We start from the raw sequence: 23,872 nt of genomic DNA on the forward strand, positions 1-23,872 counted from the left end.
CCCAGGGGTTTGATTATCTGTCGTACTAACTGCTAATTCTCAGCCAACTGGCCATTTCCTCAATAACCAATCCAAGTCGAGTAGTAGCACTTACCAACTGCCTACTGAACACAACTTTATGTCATATGATGTAGATTATCTGGGGTGCTGTGTCTTCATCTCAGCTTTTTTTATTTTTTAATGACTTATTTATTTTATGTGCATTAGTTTTGCCTGCATGTATTTCTTTGAGAGAGTACCAAGTACCCTGGAACTTGGGTTACAGATAGACAGTTGTGAGTTGCCATGTGGATGCTCGGAATTGAACCTGGGTCCTCTAGAAGATCAGCCAGTGCTCTTTAACCACTGAGCCATCTCTCCAGACCCATCTCAGCTTTTGAAGGAAGGTAACTGCTAGTTTAAGAATAAAAAAAGCTGAGCTGGGCAGGCGGATCTCTGTGATATCAAGGCCAGCCTGGTCCACAGAGTGAGTCCCAGGAAAGGCTCCAAAGCTACACAGAGAAACCCTGTCTCAAAAAACCAAAAAAAGACTAATAAAAGCTGGACTAAAGAGATGGCTCCATGGTGAAGGGTACTTCTTATTCTTGTGAGGACCAGGATTCAATGCCCAGCATGTACATGATGGCTCACAACCATCTGTATACTCCCTCTCTGACCTCCACAGGCAACAGGCATATGTGTGGTGTACATATATGCATATAGGCAGAACATTCATACACAAAACTTAAAAATCTAAAAATATTTAAAATTATAATCATAGATGAAATAGGAAAAATAAAAAAGGCAATGAGACTTCAGTTCTAGGAAACAAGGATTTATATGCAGTTCTGAGACGACAGTCAAGGCCTAATCTAATGTCTGATAGGTCACTGTGGCAGATCTGTGTGGTGTGGTGCACATGTCATGGCACATATGAAGGTCAAAGAACAGCATTATGGAGTTGGTTCTTTCCCTCCCCCAGGGACTCGGGATCAAACGCAGGTCATCAGGCCTGCACAGCAGACACATGCACCATCTGAGCCAAGCCATCTTGCCAGCCCTAGACTATTTAATCAGCAAAACATTTCTGTTGGAAGTTATATAAAGTTCAATAAAAATGATGGAAATTGGGCTGGAGAGATGGCTCAGAGGTTAAGGGTACTGACTGCTCTTCCAGAGGTCCTGAGTTCAATCCCCAGCACCCACATGGTTCACAACCATCTGTAATGAGATCTGGTGCCCTCTTCTGGTGTGCAGTCATACATGCTGTATACATAATAAATAAATAAATCTTTCAAAAAGAAAAAAGAAAGCAAGCCTGCTACAAATTAAAAAAAAAAAAAAAAAAAAAAGATGGAAATTAGTCCTTGGGTTCAAACCCTAGCACTCAAAAATAAAAAGTAAATTTCCCATTGGCAAGGAAACGTGAGTTCTCTGGCTTCACAGACAGTATGTCCCAAAGTGGTATTCGTTGCCACACATCATGTGTTGTGGAGCACTGTTCTCTAAGCACACAGCTACTGTTTACATCAGAGCAATGGGACTCCTTCTGGTAGACCTAGAGATCAGACCTGTTCGTTGCCGCTGGTGCCTCAGAGAAGGAAGGATGGAGAGGGTCCTTGGAGCCTCACACGTTTGTCCTTTCCAGTTTGTTGGATGTGATTCGGCTCTGATTGCATCCAACCTCCTAGCCTGGGGAGGTGCTAGAGCACACACACACACAGTGTGGAAGGCTAACTGTGCAGCTATGGGGGCGCTGTCATCCATGTTGGGGTGACTCTCCAGTAGTGTGGCAGCTTTGGGGTCACCCATGCTCTATAAGTAAGCCCAATAAACTTACTAGTTTCCCAAGTTGGACTTGGATTTGGTTTGTCACTGGTGCCCTATAAGGAGAGGGTGAACAGTTTATATCTTCCCAGGGAAGAGTTCCTGCAACCATCCTTGTATGACTGGCTGGGTGGTGTAGGGTTTGGGCTTTGGTCTCTTTTCTGGGAACTATGGATCTGTACTGAGTTAAGTGACAACACTGGGCCTAATTCTAACACACACTACATGTTTTATACTTGTTACAAAGGTGGTCCTAATCAGCCAAGGGCAGATCTCAGCCTTGGAGCTGACTTGCAATAACTGATGTATGCTCCAAGGCCTGTGAGCCAAGCTTGCTTCAACGTCAGCAATGAAAGTTACAGTTCCACAAGTGTAAATCTCTCAGATGAAGCAAACTTTTTTTTTAAACATTTATGGGCGTGGGGGACATATGTGCCATGATACACACATGAGGGTCAAAGAACAACTTTCAGGAGTCAGTTTTGTGTTTTCTCCCACCGTGTGGGTCCTGGAAATTAGCTCAGGCTTTATCACAAGTGACTTTGCCTGCTGAGCAGCTTGCCAGCCGCAGAAGCAAGGCTTTTTGCTGGGTTTGGCCAGAACTACCCTTCAGTTCTGCATTCTGGAATCTTGAGAGACAACCCGGTGCACACTAAGAAGGGTGAGGAAGCAGAAGAACTGCTGGTCAGGATCAGAAACCCAGTAGGCATCAGGTGAAACAGATACTCAGAAAAGCTACCTACATTCTTGGAAAAGAGTGGTCTGGAGTGGCTGATTGAGGCTTCGAATGAAGTAACTTATTATCTCATACTGAAAATTGCAGCCAGGCACTGTCTCTCGTCTTTCTCAGGTGAGCCTGGGGTGTGGATGATGTCTACCAACAGTATCATACAGACAGACACTGTCACTGGAGTAGGAGTGGCGAGGAGCCCAGGAACGGCAACAATCTTTTATGACATCCCTGGAGTCGTGAAGACGTTTCGAGAGGTATAGCTAACTATACCAAGCTGAAGAGACCAGCGTGACTGTGCATTTGTAGATTACACCTGCAGAACATCCAGGATGACTGTGCATTTGTAGACTACACCTGCAGAATATCCAGGATGACTGTGCATTTGTAGACTACACCTGCAGACTATCCAGGATGACTGTGCATTTGTAGACTACACCTGCAGACTATCCAGGATGACTGTGCATTTGTAGACTACACCTGCAGAATATCCAGGATGACTGTGCATTTGTAGACTACACCTGCAGAATATCCAGGATGACTGTGCATTTGTAGACTACACCTGCAGACTATCCAGGATGACTGTGCATTTGTAGACTACACCTGCAGAATATCCAGGATGACTGTGCATTTGTAGACTACACTTGCAGACTATCCAGGATGACTGTGCATTTGTAGACTACACTTGCAGACTATCCAGGATGACTGTGCATTTGTAGACTACACCTGCAGAATATCCAGGATGACTGTGCATTTGTAGACTACACCTGCAGAATATCCAGGATGACTGTGCATTTGTAGACTACACCTGCAGACTATCCAGGATGGAAGTGCACTGCTAACAGACCCCAAAACACTTAGTGGGCTGCTAAGACCTAGCTTCAACCTCAAGCACCTCAAAACAAAACAAAAAAGCTATTCTATTTTTTATTGTATTTATTTGTTTGTTTGTTTGTTTGTTCATTTATTTTGTTTTTCTGTGAAGCCTGGAACTTTGTGTCCTAGAACTCTGTATTTAGACCAGGCTGCCCCAAAATCAGAGATCTATATGCCTCTGCCTCCTGAGTGCTGTATTAAAGGTGTGTGCCACCACCACCTGACTTCAAAAAAGCAATTTTTATAAAAAACAGAATTCTTACCAGAAGAATGACTAATCTGATTACTGTATTAAGAGACCACTATGGAGCCAGATGGTGGTGGTGCACTCTTTTAATCCCAGCATTCAAAAGGCAGAGGCAGGCAGATCTGTGAGTTTGAGGCTAACCTGAACTATGGAGTGAGTTCTAGGACAGCCAGGGCTACACAGAGAAACCCTGCCTTAAACACCCCCCCAAAAAAATAAACAAAAAACCAGAGATCACTATGAGTGCTCCATTCAGCAGTGAGAATACTAAAATAGAACAATACAGAAGGATTAGCATGGCCCCTCCACAAGGATGACAAGTTCATGAAGCATTCCATATTTTTATCATTGAATTTGTTTCTACCCCCACCGTGGCATCATGGGGGGAGCCTGGCTGCCGCTGTCTGTCCTTTGCCAGGTGCCACCACTGAAATGCCTTCAGAATTCACTAACTCCTTCAAACCAAAAGAAAAAAAAGACAGAGAGGGACCACTATGAGGGCTGGGAGATGGTTCAGTTGGTAACCCAGAACCAGATGTGGTGACAGTGACCTGAAACTCACCTATAATCCCAGCACTCCTGTGGTAAGCCAGGAGGCAGGGACAGGAACCTGCCAGATGCTCTCTTAGTGGCAGAAACAAGAGAGATCCTGCCTCAAAACAAGGAGCAAGGAGTGAGCCAACTCTGGAAAAGTCCTCTCACCTGCACATGGCCTGGCATGCATGTGTCCACACTCACACATGCAAACGAAATCTTAGATGGTTCATTGTGAGCATGGTGCTACATGCTGTAATCCCAGCATGCAGGAGGTTGAGGCAGGATTTTGGAAACTGGAATTCAAGGGCAACCTCTGCTACACAGTGAGGTTCAGGCCTGCCTGGGCTACAGTGAGAGACCTTGTCTCAAAAGGAGAATACTTCTCCTGGGCTGGGGATGTAGCTCAGTAGGTAAAGTGCTTGACCACATAAACCAGGTGTGTCTTTAATCCCAACACTGGGGATGTGGAGGTGGAGGCTGGAAGATCAGAAATTCAAGGTCATCTTAGGCTATAAAGGGAGATTCAAATCAGCCTGGGATACATGAGACCCTGTCTCAAAATTAAAAATAATAATAATAATAATTTCAGCCTGGCAGCAATGGTGCACACCTTTAATCCCAGCACTCGGGAGGCAGAGCCAGCTGGGTGTCTGTGAGTTCGAGGCCAGCCTGGTCTACAGAGCAAGATCCAGGACAGGCACCAAAACTACACAGAGAAACCCTGTCTCGCAAAACCAAAAAAAAAAAAAAAAAAAAAAATCATTTCAGAAGTAAACAGGTTTTTTGTTTGTTTGTTTCTCAAATAATCAGAATGCCAGTTTGCATTTGTATGAAATAGATACTTTTGGTTGAAATACATTATAAGGGGTAAAGATAGAGGGGACCAGACACTCCTTTGGTTTGCTGACAGGTGGTAGTCAATGCATCATCAAGATTAACACTCAGCTATGACCTCAAGACATACCTCACCAATATCCCCAATGCAACTGTGTTCAAACTCTTCATCAGCACCGGCAGACATGACACCAACCTCAAAGGTAAGACCTTCCCACAGGCCCAATTGTGTCCACCTTCCTCTGCCTCCCTCAGTTGCTTTACTCCTTTTGCTTTACTCTGCATAGTAGCACACGTGTAATGCTAGCGTGTGAAGAACTGAGACACAGCATTACAGCATGCTCAAGGACACCCTGGACTACACAGCAAGATCCTATCTCGATAAAAACTAAAACAAAAAAATTTCATTGTGCTTCAAAATTGTCTCCAATTTTTATAAAGATTTTTATTATTTTTATTTATGTGTAGGTATATGCACATGGGTGTAGGGGCCCTCAGTGGCCAGACACCTGACATGGGTTCTAGGAAATGAACTTGGTCCTCTAGATGGGCAATAGCTTAACTGTTGAGCATCTCTCTAACCCCGCGATTCTCAATTTGTGGGTTAGGACCCCTTCGGCTAGAACCCTTTTACAGGGGTCACCTAAGACCATCGGCAAACAGATATTTCACATTACTATTCATAACAGTAGCAAAACTACAGTCATGAAGTAGCTACAAAATAACTTTATGATTGGGGGTCCCCACAACATGAGGAACTGTGTTAAAGGGTCACAGCATTAGGAAGATTGGGAACCACTGCTCTAGCCCTTGATTCCATCTTAACACAGAAACTGAAATCAATGAGATTTCAAAAATTATGACTGGATTAAAGTTTGGATTTTTATAGTTGGGCAGTGTGGCACAGGCCTTTAATCCCAGCACTCAGGAGGCAGAGGCAAGCGGATCTCTGTGAATTTGAGGCCACCCTGGTCTACAGATTGAGATCCAGGACAGACACCAAAACTACACAGAGAAACTCTGTCTTGGAAAAAAAAAACAAAAAAAACTTTTATTCATGTGTATGACTGCCTTCTGTTCAGGTTACCCCAAAGGCCATATAAGGATGTCAAATACCCTAGAGCTTGAGTTACAAATGATTGATTGTGAGCTACCCAGTACAGGTACTGGGAACTGAACTCAGGTCCTCTGTAGCTAGTCTTTCTCAGTCCTGCCAGCCAGGTCCCAAATCACAACACAGAGACCTTTTATTACTTATGAAAGCTTGGCTGATAGCTTAGGCTTGTTTTTAGCTAGCTCTATAACTTAAAATTAATCCATTTCTATTCATTTATGTACCTTGAGGCTCATGGCTTTTTACATCTCATCTCCTACAGGTCATGCTTCAAGTCTCCACCCTTCTTCCCAGAATCCTCTCTGCCCTGAAACTCCTGCCTAGCTATTGGCCATGTGTACATTTTCTCAGTGTACAAACATTATTCTACAACAGCCCTCTGTAGGAACAAGCGCTCTACAGCACTGAGTTATCTCCCCGGTCCGTCGTTTTTCCTTTTACACATCCATGTTGTAACACCTATGTGACTCTTCTCCTCTTAGGGTCCTGTACCCCGAGTCAGGCTTCTGCTGTCACGGAAGTCCTTCTCCCCCAGACGCTCCTGCTCTGCCACGTGCAGTTCAGCAATACTCTACTAGACATCCCAGCCAGCCAAGTCTTCCACATCCAGTCAGAGTTCAGCATGGAGAGAGGTAGGTCCCGCAGCTCAACAGCTTCCTTTTGCCCTGTTTCTACAGCTGCCCCTCTCCTGCTGAACCTGGCCTTTTCTAGATCTACCTCTGGAGCCTTCTCAACCTGTTTAACAAAGGGTTGTGTTTTTTGTTTTGGGGTATCATGTATCCCTGGCTGGCCTCAAACAAGAATGACCTTGAACTGATGTCTCCACCTCCAGAGAGCTAGGATTGCAAGCTGAACCACCGTGTCCAAACTCCACACAAACTTTTATCACATGCCACCTACAACACGCTGCTCTCCTACTATTTACCTTTGTCTTGTTTGCTCCTGGTTTATGAAAGGTTGGATTATGTCTCTTTTTTTTTTGTTTTGTTTTGTTTGTATTGGGTTTTGCTTTGTTTTCTTTTTTTTTTTTTTTTAGAAAGAGTCTCAATTTGTAGCCCTGGATGGCCTGGAACTCACTGAGACCAGGCTGACCTCAACCTCGGAGATCCACTTGTTTCTGCTACCTGAGTGCTGGGACTGTAGGCATATAACATCATGCCCAGGCTTATTCTTTTATCTCCACCATGTAGAACAGTTTTGTATATTCCAAATGTCATTAACAAGCAATAGTATAACATTCAGCTGGCTTGATATAAATGAACTAACATAAAATAAGAGGATTCTGCTAGGCCTTGTGGCATAAACCTATAATTTTTATTTTTTTTAAGCTGAGAATCAAACCCAGGGCCTTGCGCTTGCTAGGCAAGCGCTCTACCACTGAGCTAAATCCCCAACCCAAACCTGTAATCTTAATACTTGGAAGGCTGAGGCCGGAGGTTCATAAAGTCAATGCCTGCCTGGTCTACAACATGAGTTCAAGTTGATCTGGGAAATCTAGTTGAGACTGTGTTCAAAATAAAAAGTAAAAAGAAGGCTGGGATGCTCGGTGGGAGAGTGATCACCTGGCATGTGGTAAGCTTTAGTTCAAATATTGCAAACAAAATGGGGGGATAAGGAGGCATAAGCAGGATAACGCTACACCAGTTGAGCTCTGAATGGAGGCCTCTCAGCTTGAATGGCATGGGTAATGAACAAGCACTGAAGGAAGGTTCAGCCAGACACTAAAGTTGGACACTTTAGAAAGTTCCAGAACAAGATGCAGATGGAATGGCACTTTCACTCCAAGGCAGGGCACCAGACCAGCAACCAATGGGAGCCTAAGGGAAGAGGTGTTCCATAAAGGAGTGTCAGAATCACACTAAAAAAGTTTTGCTTTGTTTTTTAATTTATATTTATTCTGCTCCTCAGCACTTCTCACCTGCTTGGACCACACTACTTAATATTCACTCAGTGTTGACTTTCTGGGAACAGCACCTTTGAGTCCAGCTATGGATCCCCCCCATTTCCTTTACTATTTTTTCCATAATGGTCAATAGTATACCCTTACTAACTGCTCAAAACTGCCAGGCAGTGGTGGCACACCAAAGCTACACAGAGAAACCTTGTCTGGGCAGGGGGAGGAGGGGGGCCACTCAAAACTGAGCTCAATCTTTCTTCCCATCCTAACCTGGTTATCTCAATAGAGCCTGTGAACCTACCTTCCGGTTGTCTTTCCTTCTTTCCCCCAGGGGTCTATGTCTGCCTAATCAAGGCCCGACAGGAGTCAGAGGAGTTGCGCCAAGTCCTCAGTGTGGCCGACACCTCAGTCTACGGGTGGGCAACTCTGGTCAGTGAACGAAGCAAGAATGGAATGCAAAGAATCCTCATTCCTTTCACCCCTGGCTTTTACATGAACCAGTCAGAGTTGGTTCTTAGCCACAAGGACGCCGGAGAACTAAGAGTCGTGGGAGTGGAAAGAGTTCTTGAGAGTCTAGAGGTAGAGATAAAGTCTGAGGCCCAGCAGCACTGGGAATGGGGGTTTAGGTCTTGTCATTTTTCTTCCCCAACAGATTCTCATCAAGCTGGCCGTGAACTCCCTACGTAGTCAAGATTGGCCTCGAACTTCTGATCCTCCTGCCTCTACCTTCCAAGTGCTGCAGTTAAGAAGTGTGCCTCATACGGGGTTTACGCAGTGATGGGAACTCAACCCTGGATGTGTGCATGCAGCAAGCACATGTGAACATCCCTAGTCCTCAGTTTGTTTTGCTTTTAAGACACAGTGTAACTCCGGTCAATCGGTGGTGGGGCATGCCTTTAATCCCAGCACAAAAGGATCTCTGTGAGTTTGAGGCCAGCCTGGTCTACAGAGCAAATTCCAGGACAGGCACCAAAACAACACAGAGAAACCCTGTCTCAAGAAAAACAACCAAAAAAAACCCAAAGACACAGTGTAACTCAGGTTACCTTCAAACTGTACCACCTTGAATTCCAGACTTCATCTCTACCTTCCAAACTCGGGATTTACTGGACATGTACTACCATGATTGACTGAAAGACAAGGGATTTGAAAAAGATTTTTCATTCTCATTCCAAGGGTAAAAATGTTTCTGGTAACCTAATTAAAGTTACTATGGGGGTTGAGAGATAGCTCAGCAGTTAAGAGCACAGGTTGTTGCAGATCTGAGTTTGATTTCTAGAACCGACATCAAAAGACTCACAATCTCCTGTAACGCCAGCTCCAGGGAACATGATCCTTCTTCTGTTATCTGTGGGCACTAGCATGTCTGTGTGGGGGTGCACATGCTCTTAACCTCTTCAGCCAGTTCTCCAGCCAACCGCTGGAGTCTCTTTTTTTTGGTTTTTCAAAACAGGGTTTCTCTTTGTAGCTTTGGAGCCTGTCCTGGATCTTGCTCTGTCTGGCCTCGAACTCACAGAGATCCGCCTGCCTCTGTCTCCCAAGTTCTGGAATTAAAGGCGTGCGCCACCAACGCCCAGCTAAGAGAATTAGGATTTAGGTTCCCTGGATTTCTTTTTTTCCTTTTTTTTTTTTTTTTTTTCCCTGCTTGTTTTTGTTTTTGAAGACAAGATTTCTCTGTGTAGCTTTGCGCCTTTCCTGGAACTCACTCTGTAGTCCAGGCTGGCCTCGAACTCAGAGATCTTCCTGCCTCTGCCTCCCGAGTGCCGGAATTAAAGGTGTGCACCACCACCCCCTGGAGTCTTATGAACTCTTCTCGTCATAAGACAAGGCACAAGTTTGTCAGTCATTGTTACTTTTATTTTTTAACATTTTTTGTGGGTTTTTTTTATGTTCATTGGTGTTTTGCCTACATGTATATCTGTGTGAAGATGTCAGAACCCCTGGAACTGGAGTTACAGTTGTAAGTTGCCATTTGGGTGCTGGGAATTGAACCATGATCCTCTAGAAGAGCAGCCAGTGCTCTTAACTGCTAAGCCACCTCTCCAACCCCATAAATGCTACTTTTAAAAGCCATCTTTAGACTTCCTGTCTCAGGGTATGGTGTCATGAGCCTGTAATCCGGCACTCGAGGCTGAAACACAACTGCACTGGTAGGAGTTCCAGACCAGCCTGGGTCACACAATGAGAGCAACTCCGAAACTATTCCACTACATAGTACCTGCCTAGCACCACGCTACCTAGTACCACATTTTAACCCTAGTACTCAGAAGTAGAAGAATCACTAGCTTCAAAGTAAATCCAAAGCCAGGCTTTAAGACATTAGCTCACATTATTTTAATCTTTTGTATGCACACACGTATGTGTGGAGGCCAGAGGTCTTCCTCAATTGCATACCACCTTTTTTGTAGTTTTGGTTTTGGTTTTTCCAGACAGTTTGTGTATCCCTCCCTGGCTGTCCTCACACTTACGAGATCCCCCTGCCTCTGCCTCCCGAGTGCTGGGATTACAGGCATGCACCACCACCTTTAAGACAAGAGTTCACTATGGAGGCTGGCCCAGAACTCACACCTGCACCACCAGGCCTACCTCCGCCTTATTTCTTAAGATCTTATGTATTTGTGTGTGAGTGCATGAGCATGTGTGGAGACCAGAAGAGGGCTCTGGATGTCCCTCTCTATTCCTCTCCAGCCACCTTTTTCTATTTTTTTTTAAGGTTTATTATGTAGTGTTCTGTCTGCATGTGTCCCCAGAGGCCAGAAGAGGGCACCAGATCTCATTACAGATGGTTGTGAGCCACCACGTGGTTCCTGGGAATTGAACTTAGGACCTTTGGAAGAGCAAGCAGTGCTCTTAACCTCTGAGCCATCTCTCCAGCCCCACCTTTTTCTCTTGGGTGACATTTATTCTGTTTGTAGCTGCGTCCATGCCACCCAGCACATATGGAGGTCAGGGAACTTGTAGGAGTCATTTTTCTTTTTGTCCCTTACTCATGTTTAGCAACAGGCAACTTGACCTGAGTCATCCCACAGGCCCACCACCTCGTCTTTGAAGCTGCCATTTTCTTGACTAAGGTAGAAATGAGCAAGCCCCAGAAAACCTGTCTCTATCCCTCAGAGCCAGGGTTACTGATACCCGTTGATTGTTGGGTGTCCTCATGATTGTACAACAGGGACTGTTAACCACTGGGGCCTTCTCCCCTTCACTTTTTTTTTTCTTTTGAGACAGATCTAAGTAGTTCTGGAACTTGCTACATAGGCCAAGCTGGTCTCAAACACAAGACACCCTCCTGCTTCTGCCTCCTGAGTGCTGGGATTAAAGGTGTGCAATGCACTAAACGACTGCCACCTTGCTCTTTGAGATACCCTCACTGAACCCTGGAGCCTGCCTCAGGATCCTGTCTGTACCCCAAGAGCTGGAACACAGGCATACAGTCAGCTTTTATTTCAAGGCAGGGCTTCTCTGCATAACACTAGCTATGTAGACTAGGCTAGCCTGAATTTAAGAGATCCGCCTGCCTCTGCTAGGATTAAAGCATGCACCACTATGACCAGCTTTTTAAATGAGTGCTGGAAATTAAACATACATCTTCATGCTTGCAAAGCAAGGACTCTTCTGTCCCTTTTTAATGCATCCTAAGTGGTGAAAAAGCAAATGATTTCAGCTGGCTAGCTGGAAATTTTTGTACTAATTTTGTACTGATTTTTCTTCTCTCCAAGGTCTTCTCCAGTGCCCCATTTCTAGTGGTCTCTGGCCACAAGCACTCTACCCTCATGACAGGGTTGGTCACCTACCTAGTAAGAGTAGTCAACTTCACTGCCTTCCAGATGTCATCACCTGTTTTTATTAATGTTTCCTGTACACTCACCAGTCAACATGAGGCTGTGGTAGTCAGAGCCAAGGATGTATCTGGTTCAGGTGAGCACTGGGGACTATTTCTAATCTACATGGGGAAGGAATCTATTAGTCACAATGAACCATTTTTTTTTTTTTTTGTCTTAAGTTTTTACCCAGCCTGGATCTTGCTATGTAGACCAGGCTGGCCTGGAACTTACTGCTTCTAGCTCCCTAGTCTATACCCAGTCTTCTTTTTCCAGTATTAGGTAGACCAGACTGGCCTTGAACTCCGTATGTAGCAAGGTAGGAGTTTAACTTTTCATCTCCCCATCTCATCCATCTCATGCACCACCATACCTTCCCAGCACTTGGGAAGGAGAGGCAGGCCATTTCTTGTGTTCCAGGACAGCCTTGTCTACAGGGGGGGGGGGGGGGGGGGACGACGACACACAAGGGAGGGACAAGATATGACACCCTGCAGAAATCAAGTGTTAGGTCAATATGTAGAATCGGAACACATGGGCATAGGCAAATGCTCCCAAATTTTATTTGGACCCTGATCTAGAAAATATGTACACAAACAGCAGTATGTGACCAGCAGTAACTGGAGTGGTTGTTGTGCATGTGAGGGTATAAACTCTAAGTGGGTATATGCGTGTGGACTGAAGCAGTCACCTCTGGTGCCATTCCCCAGGAACCATCCACCTGTTCTCACAAGCCTGGAGGTGAGTAGGCTAGGATGGCTGGCCAGGCAGCTTGCCTCTGCCTCCCCGGCAAGAGCATCACAAGTAGGTTTAGCAAGACCCATGTAGGCCTGTGTGTATACAAAACTCAGGTCTTAGCTGGGTGGTAGCACACGCCTTGAAACAGGCAGGCAAAGAAACTGTTCCCCATGTTAGACCTAACACTTTACCTCAGCTATCTTTCCACCTCACAGTACCTTCACCAGCCCAGGATAGAAATAGCATGCAGGAGTAAGACTATGCTAAGAGGGAACTGTGGGCCTCTGAAATAATGTAAGAACCAAATAGGCTTATAAACAAAGGGCCAAGCATGGTGATACATTGTTACTTTTTGTTTGTTTGGATTTTTTTTGTTTGTTTTTCTGTGTAGCTTTGCACCTTTCCTGGATCTCACTCCGTAGCCCAGGCTGGCCTCGAACTCACAGAAATCCGCCTGCCTCTGCCTCCCTCTGCCTCCCTCGTGCTGGGTTAAAGTCGTGCACCACCACCACCACCACCACGCTTGGTACATTGTTTTAATACCAGTACTCAGGAGGAAGAGGCAAGCAGCTGAGTTCAAGCTCTGGCTAAAGGTCTAATTCAGGTGGTAAAGGCATAGTGTGTATGAAGCCCTGAGTTCAATGCCTAGCACCCCATAGAACTGGACATAATACTGCTTCTGCACTATGATTAAAGCCACCATCTACTCTGGATGTTATTAATGTAACTATCTCGTCCCATTATGGCAATGCAGATCACTGTGAAGATTCAGGTGTCTTCAAGAATCTTGTTGGGTCTTATCAGATCCTCCTATTTACCCTCTTCGCTGTGTTGGCATCAACTGCTTTCATCTTCCTAGGTAAGGTGTCTGCATGGTAGACTTTTGACTCTCACAAACCAAGAATGAAACATAGCTGCTTATCAAAACTTATTCATGACACATAGTTGACAATGAATGAGTGAGCCTACAAGATTAAAGGTCAACTTGCCAGGCGTGGTGGCCCACACCTTTAATCTCAGCACTTGGGAGGCTGAGGCAAGCAGCCTGGTTTATAAAGCAAACTCCAGGACAGCCAGGGTTGTGTTACATAGAGAAACCAGGTCTCAAAAACAAACAAACCAACCAAGTGATCACTACAGCCTACACACACACTTTTAGCCAAAAGTAGAAAGAAAAATACCCCTAGGATGTATATCTCTGTATCTCGCCATTATAGTCAACTGGAGAGAGGCGATTCCAGGGCACACCAAAATTATCAAAACTTAAAGCACTCGAGAGCATTCTCACTTCTAGACATCTGCTCATGTAGCTTAAACCATTTCTAGGTTACTTCCCACTTACAGCATATGCTACACGCAGCTGTACTGGTTAGGGAAGTATTTTTTGAAGGAAGACTAACTGGAAACATGACTAACACTCAGGTCTTATTTTACTTATTTCTTACAATTATTTGCTTCGGTTAGGAAGGGAGCACAAACATGCCCTGACGCAAGTGTAGAAGTCAGAGACAATGAACAGTGTGTTCTCTCCTTCCACCATGGAGGCTCTGGGGACTTAAGATAAGCTTGTCAAGTGTCTCTGCTGGCTCAACCATCTCGCCAGCCCCTAAATCTCATTTTGAATGGACTTTAATTTTCAAGGCCTTGCTGCAATCAAAATCACATAAACCTTTTTTGTGGCATTTCCTTTTTCCAGCATACAATGCCTTCCTCAACAGGATACAGACTATTCCAGTTGTTTACGTACCAACTATAGGAACGCCTCAGCCAGGTAAAGAACCACTGCCCTTATCTTTCAGAGGTTCAGATATGTGTGTTTCCTTTACTTGCCTTCATTACCTTTTCTTCCAGCCTCTTACACAGCCACATGTTCTCCCCCTCACTTCCTGAGCCCACGGCCACCAGCAGCACAGAGTCGGCTGCAACACTGGTTATGGAGTATAAAGCACTGATACGGCCCCCTTCACTGCAGAAGAGTGGGGGAGATGCCTCACCCTGCAGAAGCCAGCAGCAAACTCCACACTGAACCTCCACCACAAGTTTTCTATGAAATGTAAATAAAGGATCTTAAGTGGTTTATTCAAAGTCTTAAGTTGTAAAGATTAAGTCCCTGTTCCTAGTACCATACAAACTGATATGGTGGTACACACCTACAACACCATCACTTGGGAGGTGTCCCCTGCTACATGGACTAAGTGTGTAAGACCCTGTCTAAACACCCCCCCCAACACATAAGAACAGTGATCCTGGCTGCTCTGAACGTACCACCACTCCCTGAATGATAATAGTCCCTCACCTTTGTGTGACACAATGTTTCCTGTTAAGAACTAAGGTTTCCCTAAAATAGTGAATACCAGAAAGACATTAGAAGAATACAAAGCCCAATTAATTGTACAGTATCACCAGCTTTAAACCATAGTCTAAGATTTGCCCAATGAACCTAGATACAAATGCCCAAAATGAACTCTTGGGGGGTATTTGGCCACTTACTTGACCCAGGAGGACCACTCTTCTGGTTGCCCTGGGATACCTGAGGCATCGACTTCCTACCAGTTAAACAAGACAAACACTATATATCCAAAATGTGTTTATTGGCATGGTTCCCACTCATCTTGAATCAGTGCTTCTCAGTGCTGCTTCCTCCTGAAGGAGCATCCTGGAAGATAAAGGTCCAACGACGTATTACTTACATCAGCCCGCACAGCCTGCCACTGACCCTGCTCCATCTGCAGAATGCTAAATCTGTTCTCAATCCCATTAGCTATATGTCCCTTCCACGAAGTCCTGTCATCTGGAGCCAAATGGAACCCTTTTAACAAACCAGCCCACCCCAGCTTTAAGCAACAGTATCTACTCTAACAACATTAAGACCACTTACCGCTGGGCAGTGGTGGCACACGCCTTTAATCCCAGCACTCTGGAGGCAGAGCCAGGCAGATCTCTGAGTTCAAGGCCAGTCTGGGCTACAGAGTGAGATCCAGGAAAAGCTCCAAAGCTACACAAAGAAACCCCGTCTCAAAACACAAAACAAACAAACAAACAAACAAACAAAAAGACCACTCACCTTCTGTCAGCCTTGCTTTTCCGCCTGTGGGCTGACAGAGGACAGTGGAGCAGCCAACACACAAGACTACCGTTTGTGCATGGCTAAAGACCGTGGTGATCTTATAGCATCCTGAAAGAGAGACATCAACAAAACGTTGGCTTCCCTCACTTCTCTCCAAGTTACCATCCCCTTACCGCTTCCTTACAACAACTGTACCATCCCTATCACTAATTCAAACAATCATTTCTAGCACATCGTTCCGTATCTTACTTTTGAATTCTAAGAAAATATCAAGCTACAAGTACTCATTTTCCCCCGCTGCGGCAAAACCACTTCCTCACCTGGGCATTTCACATCCATAAAGTAGGAATTGGGGCTCTGCACCAGGCGCTTTTTCTTGTGTTTCCTCTTTTCCTCTTCTGGAGAGGGATGAAGGAGATCCTTTGCGAGCTACGAGGGGCAGAAATGCAGAGATTTAGAAGCTAACGGTGGAAGGAGAGAATGGAAAACAGCCCCCACTGTCACACACCGAAGAGAACTCGCCCCTCGCCGCCCCTGGTTTCTGCGTAGCTGGGCCGCCATCTTATCTCCTCTCCGCTCCCAGCTACGCGGGTGGCCGTGGGCCGCCGCGGTCCTGGAATTACGGTCCTAAGGTAAGCGGGGCGCAAATGTGGACCCTCTACGATCTGCAATTAGCGCCAGAGGAGCGCGCAGCCACAAGAGCGAGTTCTCTGCCGAAACCTGGACCAAGGAACTCACAGGCATGTTCTCGTAGGGAGGTCGTCACCGCCGGAAAGGAGCGAAAGCGGAAATCCTGTTCCTTATATCCGGTATGGTACAGGAAGTGACGAGCGCGTGTTATTCTGCCATCTTGGGAAGGTCTTGCTTGCCGTTCGAATGAGCCGTGGACTGCCATTTTCAGAAGGTCCGTAAGGGCTCCTCGTGTCACGGGAGCATAGCCATGGTGAGAGAGTTAGCTTCTATTTTGAGTTCAGGGTTTTTGCCGCTGTCAAAAGAAAAATGAATAGTTTAATTTTTTTCTGCTATACTTTGACAGCTGGAGTGTAACGGGAACAGCAGAGGTGAACACGGGTGAGGAGCTTTATCCAGGACTTTTCCGTTTACTGATAATCCTTACGATTTTGCAATTGGCTTAATTTACCCTGATTAACAAGCAATTCTAGATAGAATAAAATATTTTCTTGGAGTTGGGCATGTACTACGTTAGTAGACTGCTTCCTTAGCATGCACAAAGCCCTGGATTTACCCCCCTGCATTTTGTAAACCGGGCAGGGGCGGGGCAGGGCAGGGCGTAGTGGTGGTGTCAGTGGCTCAAGGCTGTAATCGCAGAACTTCAAAGACGAGAGGATAAGAAATTCGAAATCATCCTGGGATCCATAGCAAATCTGAGGTCAAGTGTGGACTACAGGAGACCCTGTCGGGGGTGTGTGTGGGGGGGTCCTGTTCATATTTGCTCCACGGCATCTAACCCTATTGTTTACCATTATTGTTTTGTTGTTGCTGTTTTCCAGTGCTAAGGATAGAACCTCATTTTGTATTTTTTCCAATCCTTCCCTTTGAAGAAGAATAAAATCAAATATTCATATAGCTCTTGATGCGTGCGTTGTTTTTAAAATGCTAATTAAAGGCCACACGTGATTGGTCACGCCTTTTATCTCTGCACTCTGGGAGGCAGAATCTGGAGGGCACTGTGAGTGAGTTCCAGGACAGCCAGAACTACATAGAGAGATTATGTCTCTAAAAACCAAATCAAAATAAAACAAGTATGCTAATTAACTCTGAAGCTACTGTTACTATTACCACATTGTACAGATTCGTGTGTTGCTTAGAGAAGTTAAATTGTCCAAGCCAGGCATGGTGGCACCTTTAATCCCACCACTGGGGAGGCAAAGACAGGTGGACTGAATTCTAGTATCTCAAAATAAATAAATAAATTGCCCAAGCTTAGGCCAGGTTGTGGTGGCACATGCCTTTAATCCAGCACTCAGGAACCAGAGACAGGCAGATCTCTGTGAGTTCGAGGCCAACCTGGTCCACAGATCGAGATCCAGGACAGGCACCAAAACCACACAGAAAAACCCTGTCTCAAAAAAAAAAAACAAAAAACAAAAAAAGGGCTGGAGAGATGGCTCAGAGGTTAAGAGCACTGACTGTTCTTCCAGAGGACCTGAGTTCAATTCCCAGAAACCACATGGTGGCTCACAGCCATCTGTAATGAGATCTGGCACCCTCTTCCAAATACATAATAAATAAATAAATCTTTAAAAAAAAAACAAAAAAACAAAACCTTGTCTTGAAAAAAAAAAAAAAAAGAATTGTCCAAGCTTAAATGAATGTGTCTCTCTTCATACGTGTATGTACTGGTTGAGCAGAATGATTTTGGGTTTTGGCATATTTGCAATATATATCGAAGATATCTTGGGAAATAGGTTCTAGGTCTAAAATGAAATTTATTCCTTCCTTATACACCTAATACTGAAAATAATTCTCTACAATATTTGTAGTGTATCTGCGATTTGTGAGCTATCATGTGAGCAGAAGTAGGATTTTTTTTTTTTTTTCCTGAGACAGGGTTTCTCTGTGTAGCTCTGGCTGTCCTGAAACTCACTCCATAGAACAGGTGGACCTTGAACTTACAGAGTGGAGTTCTGCCTGTGTCTGCTGGGATTGAAAGGCATTCGCCACCACTAATTGATTTTTTTTTATTTGTTTTTAAAACAGTATCTCCACCAGGTGGTGGTGGCCATACATTTAATCCTAGCACTCAGGAGGCAAAGGCAAGCAATCTCTGAGTTTGGGGCCAGCCTGGTCTACAGAGAAAGTTACAGGACAGTCAGAGCTACACAGAGAAAACCTGTCTTGAAAAACAAACAAAAAAAGATAGTGTCTCTCATCCCAGGCTGACCTCCCAGTCTTCCTTCCTCCATCCTGAAAGTGCTCAGGTTGCAAGCATGTTGTGATATGTAGTGTGTGTGCTCTGGGGGAGGGTGCAGTCTTAGGAATCTAAACCAGGGCTTTGTCCTTTGTAGGCTCCACTGTAAGTCAGTGGTCTCAACATTCCTAATGTTTCAACCCTTGAATACAGTTCCTCGTGTTGTGGTGACTCCCAGCCATGAAACTATTTCATTGCTGCATCATAACTGTAATTTTGCTACCGTTGTGAATTGTAATGTAAGCATCTGTGTTTTCAATGGTCTTAGGCAACCCCTATGAGAGGGTCATTCAACCCCCAACGGGGCTGTGACCCACAGGTTGAGAGGTTCTACACTGAGCCACATCCTTAGCCCTTAGTCTTCTGTTTTGCATTTGTAATATATTTCTTCATCCAAGAATTCTTCTCTACTAGATGTTTGCACATTGTCCTTCAGATTTCAGCCTAAATGTCATTCCCTCCAAAATTACTCTGTTCTGGGAATAATATGCTGAAACCAGTTCTCACTGAGTCTCAAGACTAGGTTTTTGCCAAACTCATACTCAGTGATACTACTTCAGTATCAGCCATGATGAGTTACATGGGCTGGAGAGATGGTTCAGTGGTTAAGAGCACTGACTGCTCTTCCAGAGGTCCTGAGTTCAATTCCCAGCAACCACATGGTGGTTCACAACCATCTGTAATAAGATCTGGCCTGTACAGACAGAGCACTGTATACATAATAAATAAATAAATAAATAAATAAATAAATAAATAAATAAGCCGGGCAGTGGTGGCGCATGCCTTTAATCCCAGCACTTGGGAGGCAGAGGCAGGTGGATCTCTGAGTTCGAGGCCAGGTCTCCAAATTGAGTTCCAGGAAAGGCACAAAGCTACACAGAGAAACCCTGTCTTGAAAAACCAATATATATATTTATAATAAAATAAAATAAATTATGTGTGTATGCCCATGTGGGACACATGCATATAGATGTTGGAAGGGGCCAGGAGCATCTGATTTCCCTGGAGCTGAGTTACAGCTGGTTGTCAATCCCCAACAAGGGTGTTGGGAGCCAAACTCAGGTCCTCTGCAGGAGCAATCTCAGCTCTCAACTGCTGAGCCATCCCTCCAGCCCCAACAAGTAGACCCTCCAAACCTTTGCTCACGTCCAAGAGGAGGATGATTGATCATCATCTGCCCTTCCTGCTCATTCTCTGGGCAGCCTGTGTGAGGCCATGGTTAGAGCCCCAGTATTGAACAAAAATAAGAAAATAAAAAATGAATAAAATAAACTAAGTCGAGAAAGAGCCAGCACAACTGAAGAGGTAAAAGCCATCCTTGCTGAAGCTTTGAGATGAAGTTGTAGTGAAATACACCAGCTAAAGTACCAGAGAAGTGAGCAAAGAGAACACATTGCTTGGAATTAAAAGCCCAGACACAAGAGAAAAATAGAATTCATGAGTGTTCTCAGAACCATTCATGAAAACTAAAGAGTGATTTATTTATTTTTCACTTTTTATTACATTTTAATTTGTGAGAGAGAGAGAGCGCGCGCTAAGAAGATAACTTTCGGGGGTGAGTTCACCCCTCCACCATGTAAGTCCTGAGTATTGAACTTAGGTCATTAGGCTTGGTGGCAAGCCCCCTTATCCCACTCACTGAGTCACGTTACCAGCTTCTCACTCTAACTCCCTCTCTCTCCTTCCCTAGCTCTCTCATTTTTTGGGGTGGGGTGGGGAAGGGATTGAGACAGGATCTTTTTTTTTTTTTTTAAAGATTTATTTATTTATTATGTATACAGAAGAGGGCGTCAGATCTCATTACAGATGGTTGTGAGCCACCATGTGGTTGCTGGGAATTGAACTCAGGACCTCTGGAAGAGCAGTCGGTGTTCTTAACCTCTGAGCCATCTCTCCAGCCCCGAGACAGGATCTTTATACAGAGCCCTGACTATCCTGAAACTCACTGTGTAGACCAGGCTGACCACAACTCACAGACGTCCACCAGTCTCTGCCTCCTGAGTGCTGGAATCAAAATGCCCAGCACAAGCTTCTCTTTTTAAAACCTATGTTCATATCTGTCCATAATACATTCTGGTTACACTACACCACCTTCTCTCCAGAAAGCTGTCCTCGCAACCAGCTCCCGGCCAACTCCGGTCATGTCTCGGTTTTGTTTTGTGATCAGGTTTCACCAAGGCTGCCACCAGGGGCATGACTGTGCACTGGGCTCAGGTAACTCATCAGTGGCTGCACCTTCTCTCCCAGGAGCCATCAGCTGCCAATATCTGTCTGTCCAAGGGCTGGCCCTCCTGTCTGGGTTTACCTGACTTCCATCTATGACTGGATGTTGACAGGTCCAGTGCTGTTACTTATCCTTATTTATTTGAGATAGGCTCTCTCTATGTATACCTGGCTGGCCTGGAATTTGTTATGTAGGCCAAGCTGGCCTTGAACCCACAGGGATCCTTTTGCCTCTTGCCTCTGGAGTGCTGCCTGTCAGGTCTGAAAGACACGCCAATTCCCCAACCTCCAAAAGGCAGACCAAATATCCAGACGTGAGCTCAACCTGGACTACAGGAGGATTTCCGGTGGTTTGATGAAACCAGCCTTCTTCAGGACCTTGTGAAACCGGTTCCCATCTACCCAAAGGAGTCATTTCCCTTCCCTGTGGCAGAAGGGACTTAGGGATACCTGCCTTGCCTTATCAGTATGTCTGCTCCTGCTGGCCCCCAGGCTCCCTCAGTATCACAAGGACTTGTTGCACATCTCAGAGTCCATGCTAGCATCCCGTCCTTCTCACCTCTATCCTAACATCTCCAGCTCTGGCCTCCCCTCACCCGCTGCTCATCCTAACCTGGCTTTCCTCACTCTGTTCTCCCTGCGCGCTGTTCCTGCTTCTCCTACTGTATTTTCTCTATTCTCTATCTCCTGCTAGTCTCCCCTTTCTCGAAGACAGCCCTGGCCATGTTCAGTCCATGTCTTTCCCTGCTCTGACTCTTCCAGATACCCCTGGCTCTTCTCTCTCACAATAAAAACCTTCCCCTTAGCTGGGCACTCAGGAGGCAGAGACAGGTGGATTTCTGAGTTCAAGGCCAGCCTGGTCTACAGATGAGTTCCAAGACAGCCAGGGCTACACAGAGAAACTTTGTCTCAAACAAAAATAAAAAACCTTCCCCTTAACTATACCATGGGTCAGTCATGTCGTCAGTTTATACGATGGGTTTCAAGGTATGCTCTACCACTCTCCACCCACCTCCATCTGTTCTAGTTTGCTTTCTGTTCTGTAATAAACATTTTGGCCAAAGCAACTTGGTGAGAAAATGGGTGTATTTGGCTAATAGGTTATAGTCCATTATTGAGGGAGTAGAGGCAGAAGGTTGAAGCAGAAACCAAGGAAGACCACTGCCTGACTTCTGGCCTCCATTCAGCTCTCTTTCTCACTCAGCAGCCCTACTTGTTCAGAGACGGTACGGTACCTCCCACAGAGCTGGGCCCTCTGACCTCAATTAGCAACCAGGAAAATGCTTGGGGCTGAAGAGAGATGGCTCTGAGGTTGAGAGCACTGGCTGCTCTTTCAGAGAACCAGGGGTTTGATTCCCAGCACCCACATGGTGGCTCACAACCATGGAGGCTGGTAACTCCACTTTCAGAAGATCCAAAACCACCTTCTGGCCTCCCTAGGGCACCTGGCATGCATATGGTCTACACACAAGCATGCAAGGGCAAAATATCCACAGACATAAAGATAAATGTAGAGATAGGAAGACCCTATCTAAAACATAGAAAAAGAAAAGAAAATGCCCCCACAGATAAGACCACAGGCCAATCTGATGGAAACAATTCCTCAATTAAGGTTGCCTCCTTCCAGCCGTGTCAAGTTGGCAACTAAGATTAGCCATCACTGGACTGGGTGGTGGTGATGCACACCTTTAATCCCAGCACTCGGGAGGCAGAGCCAGGCGGATCTCTGTGAGTTCAAGGCCAGCCTAGTCTACAGAGCCAGTTCCAGGACAGACTCCAAAGCTACACAGAGAAGCCCTGTCTCAGAAAAACAAAAACAAACAAACAAAAAGATTAGCTATCGAAAGGTCTCATGTAGCCCTGGCTAGCCTCGCTACTTAAAGTAGGCTAACCTCAGACTTGCAGTGATCATCTAGCTTCTGTCTCCTGTGTTCTGGGATTGCAAGTCTATGGCACCATACCTGGACTTTAGAATAGTTAAAAGGACAGAATTGGTCAGTGAGGAAAACCAGGAAAGGGTCAAGGTCTATGCTACAGCCTGAAATGTGATGAGCTGTGAGAGAGTGAGTAGAAGGGATTGAAGCCCATAATATAATACAGCTTAGTAGTAAAATATTTGCCTACCACGCTGGGCGGTGGTGGCGCATGCCTGTAATCCCAGCACTCGGGAGGCAGAGGCAGGGATCCCATCACCTCTGCATCATATGATTCTACAAATTTGAGACTGGCCTGGGCAACACAGAGAGACCTTGCCTCAAATAAATAAAGTGGGCTAATGAGATGGCTCTGGGTAGATTGGTGGGACGTTGTGCAGCGTGTCCTCTGACCTCTACATTTTCACCATGGCATGCGTGTGCCTACACAAATATAAATGGAATAAATGAATAAAACAAACCGACTAGTTAGTTGTGTGTGATGGTCAGTATGGATTGTCAGTTTGGCAGGATCCAGAATCACCTAGGAGTCCAATCTCTGGACGTGACTGGAAGGAAGTGTCTAGACTGGGTTAACTAGGTGGGAAAGCCTATCTAACAGTGAGCTGCACGGTTCAGCATCTTGAATCAAAAGATGAAAATGAGCTTAATCCAGCACTTATCCCTCTCCACTTCCTGATTTGAGATGAAGATGCCCAGGCTATGCCGTCATGAGAGCCTGCACCCTCTGTGAGCCCAAACAAGCCCTGTCTCTCATAAATTGTTTCTGTCAAAGTAACCGATGGGTTGTGTTTGAGAAAGAACACAGTAAACATAGAATATGGGCAAAAACAAAGTAGCAAAGACTCTTTCTCACAGTCAGTACTCATCTGTTAGAAAAGTAACCCTCATCAGAGGGCAGTGGTGGCCCATGCCTATAATCCCAGCACTTGGGAGGCAGAGGCAGGTGGATCTCTGTGAGTTCGAGGCCAGTCTGGTCTACAGAGCTAGTCCAGGACAGGCTCCAAAGCTACAGAGGAACACTGTCTCAATAAATAAATAAATAAATAAATAAATAAATAAGTAAGTAAGTAAGTAAGCAAGTAAATAAATAAATAAATAAATAAGAAAGATAGTAGG

The 23,872-nt window shown here is 45.2% G+C and overlaps 2 protein-coding genes and 1 pseudogene across 2 annotated transcripts in view; 2 read left to right on the forward strand and 1 right to left on the reverse strand.

Moving 5' to 3' along the window:
- The window catches only part of Nup210l (nucleoporin 210 like), a 93,192-nt gene extending 78,589 nt beyond the window's left edge, over positions 1–14,603 (forward strand). The window contains exons 33-40 of the mRNA XM_036191226.1: positions 2,657–2,793; positions 5,107–5,233; positions 6,627–6,776; positions 8,373–8,620; positions 11,758–11,956; positions 13,352–13,456; positions 14,294–14,368; positions 14,449–14,603. Of these exons, the coding sequence (XP_036047119.1) occupies positions 2,657–2,793; positions 5,107–5,233; positions 6,627–6,776; positions 8,373–8,620; positions 11,758–11,956; positions 13,352–13,456; positions 14,294–14,368; positions 14,449–14,549 (1,142 nt within the window). The 3' untranslated portion in view covers positions 14,550–14,603. The remainder of the gene's footprint in view (positions 1–2,656; positions 2,794–5,106; positions 5,234–6,626; positions 6,777–8,372; positions 8,621–11,757; positions 11,957–13,351; positions 13,457–14,293; positions 14,369–14,448) is intronic.
- LOC118586430 lies at positions 3,904–4,003 on the forward strand (annotated as a pseudogene).
- Positions 14,604–15,167: 564 nt separating the features above from the next.
- Rps27 (ribosomal protein S27) lies at positions 15,168–16,487 on the reverse strand. Its single transcript, XM_036191228.1, has 4 exons — positions 16,403–16,487; positions 15,985–16,093; positions 15,662–15,772; positions 15,168–15,253 (listed from the first exon to the last, which is right to left on the reverse strand). The coding sequence occupies exons 1-4, from the start codon at positions 16,406–16,408 to the stop codon at positions 15,225–15,227; spliced, it is 255 nt and encodes an 84-aa protein (XP_036047121.1). The 5' UTR covers positions 16,409–16,487; the 3' UTR covers positions 15,168–15,224.
- Between the last annotated feature and the right edge of the window lie 7,385 nt (positions 16,488–23,872).

This window comes from Onychomys torridus, chromosome 6, assembly GCF_903995425.1.
Source record: "Onychomys torridus chromosome 6, mOncTor1.1, whole genome shotgun sequence".
Taxonomy (NCBI): domain Eukaryota; kingdom Metazoa; phylum Chordata; class Mammalia; order Rodentia; family Cricetidae; genus Onychomys; species Onychomys torridus.

Bases quoted from the DNA above. Each gene is read 5' to 3' on its own strand.
- Rps27 (XM_036191228.1), bottom strand. The intron at 15,773-15,984 runs GTGAGGAAGTGG...TCTCTCTTTCAG, and splicing joins TATGGATGTGAAATGCCCAG to GATGCTATAAGATCACCACG. The intron at 15,254-15,661 runs GTGAGTGGTCTT...TTTATCTTCCAG, and splicing joins AAAAGCAAGGCTGACAGAAG to GATGCTCCTTCAGGAGGAAG.